This window comes from Myotis nattereri, assembly GCF_964212035.1.
Source record: "Myotis nattereri genome assembly, chromosome: 14".
Taxonomy (NCBI): Eukaryota; Metazoa; Chordata; class Mammalia; order Chiroptera; family Vespertilionidae; genus Myotis; species Myotis nattereri.
The window spans coordinates 17,335,275-17,349,907 of NC_138089.1; the positions used below are offsets into that span (position 1 = coordinate 17,335,275).

The 14,633-nt window shown below is 36.9% G+C and overlaps 1 protein-coding gene across 4 annotated transcripts in view; it reads right to left on the reverse strand.

Moving 5' to 3' along the window:
- SLMAP (sarcolemma associated protein) overlaps positions 1–14,633 on the reverse strand; it is a 164,189-nt gene that overhangs the window by 40,696 nt on the left and 108,860 nt on the right. For 2 of the 4 annotated variants that reach the window (XM_081105952.1, XM_081105953.1), the window contains 4 exons: positions 13,684–13,852; positions 13,546–13,596; positions 13,006–13,056; positions 8,020–8,082 (listed from right to left, as the gene is read on the reverse strand). In XM_081105952.1, the coding sequence (XP_080962078.1) occupies positions 8,020–8,082; positions 13,006–13,056; positions 13,546–13,596; positions 13,684–13,852 (334 nt within the window). The remainder of the gene's footprint in view (positions 1–8,019; positions 8,083–13,005; positions 13,057–13,545; positions 13,597–13,683; positions 13,853–14,633) is intronic. The other 2 variants (XM_081105954.1, XM_081105955.1) reach the window with 2 other exon arrangements.

Sequence of the window (14,633 nt, forward strand, 5' to 3'; positions counted from 1 at the left end):
GTCTTGCTAGATTTCTTGAGGGTCTCACTAAATTTATCGGCGGTTTCTAGAAAATTCTTGAAAAACCTTGTAAGTGTGGTTTTGAACTCTAAATCCAGTAGTTTGCTTTCCTCCATTTCTGTCATTTGTGACCTGTTTCTTTGTCTCCACATTTTGGCTGCTTCCCTGTGTTGATAGAGTGACTTTGTGTGCTAGGTGTCCTAAAGGGCCCAGTGGCTCAGCCTCCCCAATTACCTGAGGTGGACACTCTTGGTGCACCCCTTTGTGGGCTTTGCGCACAGTCTTGTTGTAGTTAAGCCTTGATTGTTGTAGGTATCACTGGGAGGAATTGACCTCCAGGCCATTGGCTGTGAGAATCAGCTGTGTCTGCAGTGGGAGAACTTCTGTGCTGGAGACACCCTTCTGGGGCAAGACTTGCTTCAGTGGGGCTTTGGTGCTCACTGAGTTTGCCCCCTGAGTGTGTCCCTTATGGATCTGAGGAGTTTTAATCTGGATGGTCCCACTCTGGCCACTGGGTACACTGGCTCTTGGATCTCTAAGGAGGTGCTAATTTAGCCTCTGCCTGAGGCTACCCAGCAGGAGCTATGGAGAGATCTGCAGATTCCTCTTCTTTGTTTGGGGTTTGGAGGTGCCCAGATGAGGCCCAGCTGTGAAGCAATGCAAGCTGCTGTAAGGCCTTGGGCCTTCTTTTGGATGTTCTGGGTCTCTCTGACCCAGCTGCAGTTTGTTAGGCCATTTTAGATTGCAAAGTGCCAGGCCATTCATATGCAAAAGCTTCTGTTCACAGCTTGGGTGGGGCAGGGTCTCAGGGAATCAACAGGGTGGAGCAAACAGCTATGGCTGCTCCTCAGTCCTGCCCTAAGAGGCCTTGGGTCTCAGTGTCTCGCAGTAATTGCTGAAAGCACCTCTGAGAAAAAGCCGCCCTCGAGTTTCGACCGATGCCAGACAGTCCAGTTTCTCCCCGTGTGAGTCTGGGTCCCCAGAGACTCGCCTGGAACTGGAGCTCAGAGCAGTCGGGAGCTTGAGACCCCCTCCCGATTGAAAAAGACAACCGTGTCCTCAGTTGCTAGCTTTTTCCACGTGCGCCTCCGTACCTCTGCACCTCCTCTGAGTCTCAGTGTGCTTTTCTCTTTCCCTCTAGTTGTAGAATTTCCACTCAGCCAGCCTTCCTGTGGTTCTGGATGATGGCCGTTTTGTCTTTTAGTTGTATTTTTGAAGTGGTTGTGCAAGGCAGCAATTTCAGGTGTTTACCTATGCCGCCATCTTGGTTTCCCGACAAGAGCCACTTTTTTCACATGACAGCTACAACTAATTGAAGCAGAAACTAACAGTACTGACTCTCAGACATTGATGTCAGTTAGCTAGGGATCTTATACTGACAGAGAGAAGAATACTAGGTGAATATAAAAGAACTACATAATCTGCTGTTATAACTGTCACCCTGAAAAATATTTTTAAACTCAAAGTTAGGTTTTATCCAAAAAATAATGTTATGAGTAAGGCATCAAAATAATGTGATTGAGAGCAAATTTTTAAAATGGCATTGGTACTGGTAATTAAAAAGTTAATCCCTAGATTGTCAGAAACATATTACTTTAATAGGAACAAAATAGCCAGATCAATCAGCTTTCATTATCTTGTGACTGGGAATAAAAACGAGGAAAACAAGTTGCTTCAACCACCCCCGCCCCATGAGTAAGTTTTCTACCTACCAGTTAACATGTGTGCCAGACATTAGAATATTAATATTATCTCAATAATTCTCATATTGATCCTATGAAGTAGGTACTGCCATCCCATTTTATTTTATTTTTTTTAATCCTCATCTGAGGGCATTTTCATTAATTTTTAGAGAGAGGGGAAGGGAGAGAAAGAAATATTGATCAGTTGCCTCCTGAAAGCACCTCAACTGGGGCTGGTAATCAAACTGGCAACCTAGGTATGTGCCCTGACTGGGAATTGAACCTGAACCCTTTTGGTGTACGTGATGACGCTCCTACCAACTGAGCTACACCAGCCAGGGCCATCCCATTTTATAAATGAGGTATAAAGAGGTCAACTGCCCAGAGTCATATTGCCAGTGAGGGAACAAATCAGAATTCATATCAAGATCCCTATGATGCTGCTCTGGCTGTTGTGGCTCAGTTGATTAGAGCACTGGCTCATGCACCAGAGGGTCAAGGGTTCGATTCTCCGTCAAAGGCACATACTTGGGTTGCAGGTTGGATCCCCACCCTCATGGTATGTGTGGAAGGCAACCAATTGATATGTTTCTCTCACATCGATGTTTTGCTCTCTTTCTCTTCCCCTCCCTTCCATGCTCTCTAAAAATCAATGGAAAAAATATCCTCTGGTGAGAATTTAAAAAAAGAAAAAGAAAAAAAAATCCCTCTGATCCTATTCTAAACATCATAAATGAAAATGAGCTGAAGCCATCTAACAGATCATTAAAAGGAAATGCAGTAAATAAACTGACATTAGAATTAACATCAAGATACAATAAAAGTAAATATAAACAATCCGCATTTATAATAAAACCAACAATTTATTTCCCTTCAGAAAGTAGCAGTTCACAAAATAGAGAGCTTTTTTACCTCATAGGGGAGGTCCCGTGACTTTGTTAATTTTAATAATGTAGGTTTTTATAAGGCAGATTTGTTTCTGCAGCAAAATAAAATTAATTAAAGCAATTCTTGCTACAGAAGATAGCCTACATTTTTATAAAAACAATTCCAGAAGCTATTTGTCTGAAAACATAAGACTAAGGAATAATAAATAAGAGAAAAAACTGGAATTCCAAGATAGACTGAAAACTAAATGAAATGGGCCAATTTTAAGAACACAGAAACAAATCTGTTAGAAAGATAGCTCACCCAGGAAATGATTGGTACAAATAAACAAAATCCCTCCAATATCCTAGGCTGGACAACTACTCTAAGAATAAAGAAAGAGAAAATTAGTAACATCTAGTTTAAACTCAGGAGTTTTCTTTTAATGAGGCCATAAACTAATATGAGTAGGGTGGGAACCACACCAAGTCTTTTCTATTCTTTGTCATAAATAAAGTGCTTTGGCTGAGGAAAATAAAAGTTTAAAACATGAAAAATTTAAATGTTTTAAGTAGAATATGTAATCAGAATAATCCAAAGATTGTTCAGAGAGACTGATCTCATAGTGATGAAAACAATCACAAGAGCAAGAGATTCGATGCATTCATCACTCCACATAAGGCAATTTCTATGTGAGAGCAAAGCCTTAAAAGAAGGGAGGAGGGAATGACATACACAGATAGTGACTGTGATTTCAAAATGGACTGGGAGGCAGGGAGAGAATTTTTTTTTAAGTCAGGGAAAAAAATCACCCAGCTGAAGTGGCTCAGTGGTTGAGTGCTGATCTACGAACCAAGAGGTTATGGTTCGATTCCCATTCAGGGCACATGCCCGGGTTGCAGGTTTGATCCCCACAGTGGGGCCTGCAGGAGGTAGCTGATCAATGATTCTCTCTCATCTCTCTCTACCCCTCTCCCTTCCTCTCTGAAACCAATAAAAAATGTTTTCAAAAATCAGAAAAAAAACCCAGTAAGACATGAAATATTAAGAGAATTAAATAGACTCTTGCCTAATAACAATAAAAACCGTTAAGTCTTCTAATAAGCACAGATTAAGAATTCAAAGATGGAGGGGGGTTGGTGGAGGTGGAAGAAGGTGTAGATCAAGGGTCCTCAAACTGCGGCCCACCGAAAACATTTATCCGGCCTGCCGGGTGTTTTTGCCACCGCTGTGTGCATAGGAATTTGTTCATAGTTTTTTTTAAACTATAGTCCAGTCCTCCAATGGTCTGAGGGACAGTGAACTGGCCCCCTGTTTAAAAAGTTTGAGGACCCCGGTGTAGATAAATGGTGATAAAAATAAAATTTAAAAAACAAAGAATTCAAAGACATGAGGTTTATTTCAGGGCACTTTTTGACCATCATCAAAAGGGAGATGCCCTTGGGGGAGGGCATAATTTAACTCTACAAAGGAGTCCTCAGAGGAAAGTTCCTCAGGCATCCAGCATTGATGCCTCTGCCCTCTCCTGGACAAACAGTAGGAAGAGAAATGAGTCAAAGTCCAGAGAAGGCTAAGTAATGGCAGGTCTCCATGTCCTCAGATTCTCCCCCTTTTACCCTTTATCTTTTCACTCAGAATACAAGTTAATCAAGTGATAGAGTTCAAAAATACATATGAAACAGAGTTAGAGATGCACAATTTAACTGAGAAAGCATCTTTAGCGGAACACAAAAGTCTCAATACATTAAGTTTCATGGTAAACCTTGAGTAACTAAAATTTTCAGGGAACATAGAATGTGAAGTTCTCTTTAAACCTCATGCTTGAAACTCTGAAGGAAATAATGCTAGGCCTTTTTAGCAAATTTTATTAAAGTTACTGGTTAATTGTAGGTTTTATATAGTGTATTTTTGTACAGAAAATTTACTTCACAGTTTTGGAATTATGCAAAAGGTTATATTTATAAAGTCTGTTCAAATCTAATCTCTTTGCCTGGGATTAAAAGCTTTTCTCCTAAAAAGAATAAAAAGAAACACAGTGTGTTTTACCATAAAAAGAAAAAGAAATGTGCTCCAACTCCATTAATTTCCTCAAAATTACTTTATAATGGAGAGAGCCACTAACCATACTGTCTCTTATAGATTCATACACATAAACTGAAAAGAATCTCTCAATAAATTAAAAACAGACATGCAGAATCCTACAGAAGTGAACTATTGGCTTTCTAATTTTTAAAACACAGGTGAATCTAGCATACAAGTACAGTAAATAATGAAAGCTAGGTATTTAACATTCGCTTTCTAAAAGATTGGAAACAAGAACATGAAGTATCTCTGCTCACAGAATATATATTTCATGTTCAAGATCATAAATCAGCTCAAGATGCCTATCAATAAAAATAATAGTAAAAAGTTTTTATGTGCTTGTCAAAAAATAATCCAAAATTATTTCAGAAGTTCACTTGAAGATTTTTGCTGAAATTGCCTTGCTTGCCATAATACTTATTACATGCAACAATTTTTATAATGGCAGCTTGTCATAAAATAATGAAAATGTCCCCTGTAACAACAAATCAAACTAGAGATAACCCTTACTATGCCAACTCTGGCTATTCAAATTTAAGGAACAAAACATATTTGGAAAATCTATATACATAAAACCCTAATAAGCAAACAGACCAAACGACGGAACGACCGAACAACCAGTTGCTATGACATGCGCTGACCACCAGGGGGCACATGTGAAACATGGCAGGCATCAGCAGCAGGCAGCAGAGCACAGAACATGGGGGGCATCAGCCGTGGCAGGATGGTGGAGCAGGTGAGCAGGGGCACCAAACCAAGGCAGGAGGCCAGTTGCTGTCATCTGGGTGAGCCTCTGGTGGTTACTGAAAATTCTTTGCTCCCAAGCATCATAGTCATGCTGGCGCTCACATCTGCTGCCGGTGGTTGCATCTGCTGCTGGCGCCAGCCCTGCTCACACCCGCTGCCGGATCCCAGGGCCGGCCCTAATCACTCAGCGCTATCAGTGGCGGCTGCCGCCCTCGATCACCCCTCAGTGCTTCTCCACCTCCCCTTGCTCCTGAGGGGTGATCAGGGCTGGCAGCCGCTGCTCGCACCCACTGCTGGTCACGGCCCTGTTCGCACCCGCTGCCAGTGCCAGAGCCACGGCCAGAGCCGGCCCCACTCATACCCACAGCTGGCACCGGAGCCACCACTCACACACACACGGCGCTGGTGCTGATTGCTTGGCACCTTCAGCAGGTGTAAGCAGCAGCTGCCGGCCCCAATCGCCTCTGAGGGCTTCTTAACCTCCCCCTGCTCCTGAGGGGCAATCGGGGCAGCAGCCACTTCTCACACCTATTGACAGTGCCTGCTCGTACCCATTGTTGGCGCCGTCCCCAATCCTCTGCGCCACTGGGGGCAGCAGCAGTGGGAGCGGGGCTGGCCAAGGTAGAGGATGGGGCAAGACCCGCCCCTGTGCCCACCGCAGCCTCGCGGCCCACAGTTCCTTTCAAGGTGCACAAATTTGTGCACTGGGCCCCTAGTTTTAATATAAAACTGGTATTCTCATTAACCAAACTCTTGCTACTGAAACTCAGGAACCAAACACATTCATATAATGGGCTATATCCCTAGCTACCTGAACCCACAGTCCAAACCTGCACTATTTGCACTCAGAGACCAAATGGATTCAAATGTCTAGAAATACTTGTCCCCCGTTCTTTGGTTCATTCTTTTTCCATAAGAACAGGACTTTAATTCTTATCCACCACCAGCCCCAATCCCCATGTACCACATTTAGCATTTTACCATGCATGCCATTACACAGTTCCCATAAACACCTTATTGGCTAATATCCCCACTGAGGGGATTGCTGTAATTTACTCAACTTCTGCTCTACCTCTGAATGTTTATTTGGTTCATTTTCTCCCTGTAACCCAATAAAAGTTTCCAAAGTTTTTTGTTTTTTGTTTTAATACAAACTTTGTTCTGCATTTCAACTACAGGTAAATACTTTACACATTTTATAATATTTTAAGTTATTTTTGCAAATTGTAACTTACTATTACATTCCTTTGGTAGTTGTTTGCGTTCAAATATAAAACCCCAAAGTCAAAAAGATAGTTATATTTATCTTTGCGTTCAAATATAAATCCCAAAAGTCAAAATAAAAATAACATTTAAAAAATGGTCACATGCAATAAAACTAAGTATAAAATCCTTCTCCTAAAGATTTATAGTTTATATTATATACTCTGCTCTAAGTTGGTTTCAGTGGGTACCAATTATTTTGCCCCAAATCCCTATACCAATTTCCTGTAAAAGTGATAGTTATCAAAAGATAAAAAGATGCACTTATTTTTGCTTTATAAAATTTTAAAGGAGAAAGAAATATGTCATATCTATTAAATCATTTGCCTTAAAGTAATATTAAACTTACACTCAATATTATAGTCTCTAAAATGGGCTAAAACAGAAGCTCTTGTAACACTATTAAATGAAATCCCTTAAAGCATCTCTAAGGAGTATAACATTTGATCTGTTGAGTTAATGTCTGCTATAATTACCAGGAGTAACCCTTATAACCTCAAATACCCTTAGATGGGGTGGGAGGGAAGCATACCACACATGCATGCACACCCACTAAGTGAATTCATGAGCATAGAAACTTGAAAAAACCACTCATTTAAAAAACAAGAGAGTAAAGAGGAAGAGAAAAATGCCTGACAAAGTGTGTGTCTGATAAGAAAAAGTATAGAAGTCATCAATGAATTTTACTATGCACAGTGACCTTTAATTGTCACTAACGAGATAAAGACACTACCTCAAGCTTGTGACTGTTATAAATTTAAGTAGCCACGTAATTTTCAAGTAAGAGGGAATTCACAATACTTGTGTTCGGAATTCAGCAGAGGTATAAATCACCTCAAAAGTGAACCTATTTTAAAAATATTATTGAAGGTAGCCCAAGGGGAGGTAGTTCATGTCAGACTATAGGACAATCTGTTGCTACTCCTTCCCTAGAAAGCTCCTGCTACCCTAAGGTCATTTTCATACCTGAGTGTCTAAAGTAAACCATTGTTTTTATGCATCATTTAAGAAATTTATTTAAGAACCTCAAAATCCAAATCTGTGACTTAAGCCCTAATAAAACAGGTTAATATTCCTCTCTCTTAAGCTTAGGTGTAGACATTCTATTTTCTTTCCCGCTCAACAATGATTTTTAATTAACAAGTTTGAAACTTTCTCTTTGTTTTTGTGGGCCATATGAAATGTTCATATTGCAACAGAAATATTTTTCTCAAAAGAGAGAAACATAAACAGTGTGAAGGGGTTCACTGCTGTCTGAAGATGGTCCTTTGCGCACCACCACAATAACAAACATGTTGAGATCTTCATTCTCCCTCTCATTTTTCAATTTCAGCCCCTCACTTCATTAAAATCGATGTGAAAAATACTCTGTACTCACGCTGGCATTCTATGAAATGATGAATAAAAGTGCAGTCCCCGCCACTCTTTGAAAGCAAGTGCTCTAATAAAGAAAGAAACACCTTTAAGAATATAGTTTGCTGCTGTTTTTGAAAACCAACAGCAAAGGTAGAAAAACTGAATTGTTTCAACATGGGTAATTCTGAATGCCATTAATAAAAGTTTAATATATTTTAATACTAACAGCAGACATTTTTGGAGTTAAAGTGAAATGACTAAAAATTGTAGTTATATAATCATTATTTTATGCCCTGAATGGTTAGCTTTTAAAGGTGCAGTTTCTATCCAAAGTGTTCAAGAAAACCATAGAAAAATATTGCTTTAAAAACTTTGTAACACTTTAAAAACATACTTTTCTCTATGAGAGCTTAATAAATAATCTTAATTTCAAAATTTGCATTTGTTCTTACTAAATACATTTTCAAATAACTGTTCTCTAACAGTCCCTCTTTGAAACTATTCATCTGAGTTAAGAGGAAAAGATATTTTAAGAATACCTTTAAAATTTTAAAGAAAATGATGTAATATTTTAATTTTTAAACTTTCATTTCAGTCTTCCTTTTTTAAAACATAATTTTCTTTTTAATCCTCATGCGAGGATATGTTTTTCACTGATTTTTAGAGGTGAAGAGAAGAGGGAGAGGGAGAGGGAGAAAGAGAGAGAGAGAGAGAGAGAGAGAGAGAGAGAGAGAGAAAATAAGAGAGAGAGAGAGAGAGAGAGAGAGAGAGAAAATAAGAGAGAGAGAGAGAGAGAGAGAGAGAGAGAGAGAGAGAGAGAGAGATACACCAATCAGGTGCCTCCCAACTGGGGATTTAACCCAAAACTTAGTAATATGCCCTGACTGGGAATCAAACTACAACTTTTTTGGTGTATGGGACAACACTCCAACCATGTGAGCCACCAGACCAGGGCCAATCTTACCTTTTGAGCCTTTTAATCTGTACTTCATATACTATCAAAGCACTACATTATTTATTTCTGTCCAAATGATTAAAATGAATGCCTGCATATTTGAAAATAAGAGCTTGGTAAATGGTTTTCCTCAGGTCAAACAGAATTTGGTTTTTGGTTTTTAATGGGTGCAGAGAATCAAAATCTAACACAGTAGTTTAATAAAAGTTTTAGTTCTTTTATTACAATAGTCTTTACTTTGATTCAAACAGTTAATTTCTAGATCTGGATAACATCTTTCAATTACATATTTTTATCTTTGAGAAGTTCAAGTGTTAAAAATATGCTCCAACATGATGACTATCTGGAAGGTGTGAAAGCACTACAACCTGCCAAAGAGGAAATGAGTTAGTACCATTCTGTAAAATCCTTTTTTCTCTTCTCCTTCTTCTTCCTCACCCTTCATCTCAACTTTGCTTGAGGGACAGAAATCTCCTACCCTGATCACTCGTTAGCCCCCTTGACATCCTTACTGACAACCTTCTTCACTTTCTTTTATCTAGTTACATGTATGCAGAGTCTCCAGTCTATAAGCACCCTCAGTATAAGACAAAAACATAGGAAGAAAGATTGTGAAAATGTTTTAGAGACCAATGCCTTACATATCCAGAACACAGATACAATATAGTCCCCCAAAAGAAAAAGACTAACTGCAACAGAAATCTGAAATTTAAAAAATGTCTAATAAATAGCATTTGCCAATTGGAGCCAAAAAATCCAAAACAGGATCGATCGTTCAATTCAATAGCAATTACCAAGATAAAAAAAAAGCTGTTTTACATAAAACCTATCTGAACTATAACATTTTTTAGAACTCAAACTATACAAATATCACTGCTAAATATGAAAACTCATTTGAAACCAAATTTTAACCTAACTAAAGGACTTCATAAAACTTATTTGAAACCAAATTTCAAACTAACATCACAGGACTTTAGATGGCATTAATTAATGCAGGACATCCCACCATTAGTTACCAAGCCAAAAATCACCCTTTCATCTACTCTGATTTTAATATCAGGATTCTACATGAAAATATTTACTATACCAGTTTAGATAAAATACAAGGTTAATATGAAAAGATAAATATACATATGACTTCTACAAAGTCATCTCCTAAGATACATTAGAGAAATGTCTTTCAGATAATATATGTAAAGGATTGTATCATGACACTTTTAATACCCTATTATTTGAATTCTGGCCCTTGGGAACTCACTTTGCCAAAACTATAAAAGATGTTAGTGATAATCCAAAAGGAGTGTGGTGTGTCTATGACACTAAATAGGGTTGTAGGGATATAAAGAAAAAGACAGATACAGAAACATAATAGAGATCCACGATACTTAAAATGCATTTTATTTATACATATGAATTTCCTATGGATTTTTATTGATTATTGATTATACCTGTGTTGCCCAATATAGTAGCCATTAGTTACTTGTGGCTACTGAGCCCTTAAAAAATGAGATGTGCTGTAAGTGTAAAACAAATATAGACTGATTTCAAAAACTTATTAAAGAAAAAAGAATGTGAAATACTTAATTTATAATCTTTTAATATTGACTACATGTTAAAACAACATTTTTGATATAGTGAGTTATTTAACAATATTATTAAATTTTTTCCTGTTTCTTTTTATATTTTCAATGTAGTGAAATTTTTAATTTTTTAAAATTTTTAAATTATGTATTTGGCTCTCGTTTTTCTCAGAAATTTAGAGAAAGCTGGCAATAGTAAAGCCATGTTATGAGTCTTACAGACATTGAAGTTATTAAGGTCCCTGAAACTGGCTATAAGAAAAAAAAAATGTATTAGACAGTGCTTTTCTAGACCCTCTAAAATATATTCAAATTATGCTTATTAGAAAATATATTTAAAATTTATAGTTCAAACCTGTACTTCTAGTAGCTATGTTAGATTTAATTTCAAAAATGGAGTTTATAGAAGTTTTAATCTTAACATCTCTAGGCATTTTTGAAATATTCTCTTACTTCTATATTTAGCTGTCTTTCTATTATTTATAGAGTAATTTTAGTTAAAATCATGTCTGATATCCCATTATGGCTATGGACTTTGATAACATTGGAATACTTGATAACTGGTTTGTTATTTTATCACAAATAATTCAGAACAGATCCATCTTATTCCAAAATCCACTCTGTAACTAAATCTGGTATAATGAAGTTTTTGTGCATATCCAGATATTTACTACTCCGTTTCTTTAAAGATATTCCATTAGTCACTCTCACTCTACTCAACTTATCACCATTCAAAAACAAACACACCAGCAGGGAAAAATAGTAATAGCAAGGAATACCTTAAAGTATCCCAAATCTCTTATTCAGTTATCTACAAGTATTCTCATATACATCATTTGGAACTGGCAAAAAAATTTAAGCAGTAATTTGACAACTCTAAATAGTATAAAGATGGTTCAGTATATATTCAAGGAATCTCTTAACTGAAGAAACGGAATGTTCTCAGCTTGAGTGAACACTAATATATTAAATAAATGCATGCTAAATCAAAAGGGTGATGAATTTGAAAAAATGTACATGCCAGAAAGATAATAAAAAGGCAAAATAATAACAGAAAACAAAATCATGTAAGGATGACAAGCTTTTAGACCACTTAAGTCATTTTACATTTGTTTGCTTAATATACTTAAGAGACAGAAAAAAGTACAATGAATAAAACTACACCTTTAAAGTTCTCAAGTTGAAACTCAATCAAATTGGAATTTTAAAATGTCAATATATTTTATACAAAAACCAGTCAAATAACAATGATTAGTGAAACTTTTTAAAAATTTAGTTTCAAAATTCATTACATATTCAATATTAGGTCTTGACTTTGCAGCTTACATAAACACGATTACCTGAGCCTATTTTGCCAGTACTTGATTAAAAAAGAAATAAAAGCAAAATAAACAAAAAAAAGTGCCTTCTCACTTTATCAGAGTTTAGTTGCTGCCTAAGAACTAGAAAGATATCCCCTTATACAAGAAAAAAATACTTAAGAAGTTCTGGGTATCAACCTTGATATCTTCTACTAACATCTGTATAAAAACTGAGCTGAGAGGCACACAGATTTGCAAACACAGAAAACAGTTTTATTCATTCTATACTCCAACCATCTAATGCAGAATCTGGCACTTATTTGGTACTCAGTTAAAGTTGGATAGATGGGGAAGGGAGGAGTGAGTATGTTGGTATATTGATGAGTGAAGGAATTTAGAAGCCTGGGTAAAACTACTCCATGTTATAGGAAGAAAACCAATAGTGGCTATAGATTTTTGGCAAGAGATTACCCAAACTATCCACAAAAAGGATCATAGTATCATGAACTAATAAAGGATTTTTCAGATGGCAGAATTACTGGCCCTGCTTTCTCTGATCTATGAAATAAATGGATAAAAAAAGCAATTTCTATGACATGTTCAAGGGCTCAATAAGCTGTTAAGTAAACTCTTGGCTGAGGCACAAATATAAAAAATGAGCATCAACCTACGGAACCAAGAGGTCATGGTTAGATTCCTGGTCAGGGCACATGCCCAAGTTGCGGGCTTAATCCCCAGTAGGGGGCATGCAGGAGGCAGCCGATCGATGATTCTCTCTCATCACTGATGTTTCTCTCTCCCTCCCTCCCTCTCTCTTGCTCTCTGAAATCAATAAAAATATATTTAAAAAAAGAGGGGGGGGGGAGCAATTATCCCCAGGAAGCAGTACTTGATAAAAGAAAATAATAGTATAGTTCTTTGAAAAATATAGTGGGGGGGAGGGGGGGGAAAGTCATATTATTTTCTTATTATTCAAATAATCAGAATTTCCATGTAACAAAGGATACCCAACCATAGATTACAACATTAAGAATTACAAAACAAAGGAATTGAATGGTCTATGAACAGCATGCTTTCATTCCAAACAATTAAAACCATAAAAACCTGATCTCTCTATCCTGATTAAATAAAAGGATATCATGAAAGAAAAATATTTAAGTGTTTTACACTACCTTTTCCTGTGCTTCCATTTATTTTAGGTAAGAAGTCATCAACTTGTATCCCTAGGATTAAGACAGTGTATCATTGCCTGATCAAAGAAAGGATTACTTTAAAACTGGTCTCTCGTGTAACCATGGCATTTTGTATTCCTACTAACACTTCACACTTATTTTTATAAGAAGTGTCCAACTTGCCATCCTCTATCAACTCAGAGAAAAGACTAACTGTTTAGTAGTCTTCCAATGAACCTCAAAAAAATAAATAAATAAATAAAAAGGATCCTGCTGGTCATGTATTTTTCTCATTTAAATATCTCTAAGTGGAATATCTCAGATGCAAAAATTTCATTCATCTCAAAGGATTAAACAATGGTGCCCACTGGTGGCAATCAAGCATATTTTTAAAGGAAATCTTATGAAAGAGTGTAGATACTTTATACCGGATATGTAAAATACCACTCTTAAAGAAAATAAGTAACCAGTGTGAGATAGTAAACATCAAAAGTTTAATGATAAAATTCAGCTTTAATTAAGAAGTTTGATGACACCTACCTAAGCTGCTGTATTCTTTAAGAGTTTTCTCCTGAAGATGTTCTAACCGTACTGTAAATAAAAGTCCAAGAAAAAGATATTTCACAGATAAAAAGAAAAAAAATCAAATTAAATCTATTTCTGGGTGAGCTAATTTACCTTGTAAAGCTGTTAGCCTTTCATTGGTGAAGTCATTATCAGCTTGCAAAGCTTCTATTTTTGCCTGGAGCTCCTGTTCTTTTTCTTCCATTTCATCTATTTTATGTTGTAATTCTTTTTTCTCAGCTTGTCCTTTCTGTTGGATTTCCTCTTGTTTTCCCTCTGCTATCTGTTAAGAAAGAAATAGACAGTTCAGTTATTTAATAAAACCTGACCTTGTTTTAAGAAACCTAAAGAAGAACTGCTTTTATTTACAAAACTTCTAAGGAGAATATTCAATATTATAGAACATATTTGTAAACAGCAAAATGATGTCAAAAGTGATCTGCATTGGGGTCATGCCTTCATATCACATAGGAGAAAAAAACTTGTAGCAAGCAAGTAGGCTCAATATACAGAAATAAAGTGGTCAAAATGAAAAACAGATCTTTAAAGGGGGGAATAATAAGGTTTTCCCATGAAATTACTATTGTTGCAATTAGTTTATAAGTTCTAAAATAAAACTTATTCTGAAATTTTAAACAAAATTATGTTTAACTACAGTAATGATGGTTACAAGCACTTTTCAAAACAACCTCCTTTTAACAAGACCAACAAGAGGTATGCTCTCGCCTTCTCTAACAAATATTATCTCTTCTAGCCACTCAATCCATGGTTTGAATTACATACAGATGGGTCTTCACAAACTCAGTTATAACATTTTAAAGGACCACCTTGCCGTTACCTATGGTCTGGTCTGTCCTTATCCCATATGTCCCTATAGCTACAGAGAGCTGAAGTGGAAGCAGAGTCAAAGGCTCCCTGGGAAGCTACAGGGTGCAAGCAGATCACTCCAAGGTTCTCTCTGGGCTTATTCAACACTAACAGCTAGGACTGCCTAAAGATAAGCAGATTCAGATCACTTCCAGAGCGGGATGCGGTGAGCTGGGTCTTGCTGTGCTTCAGCTCCC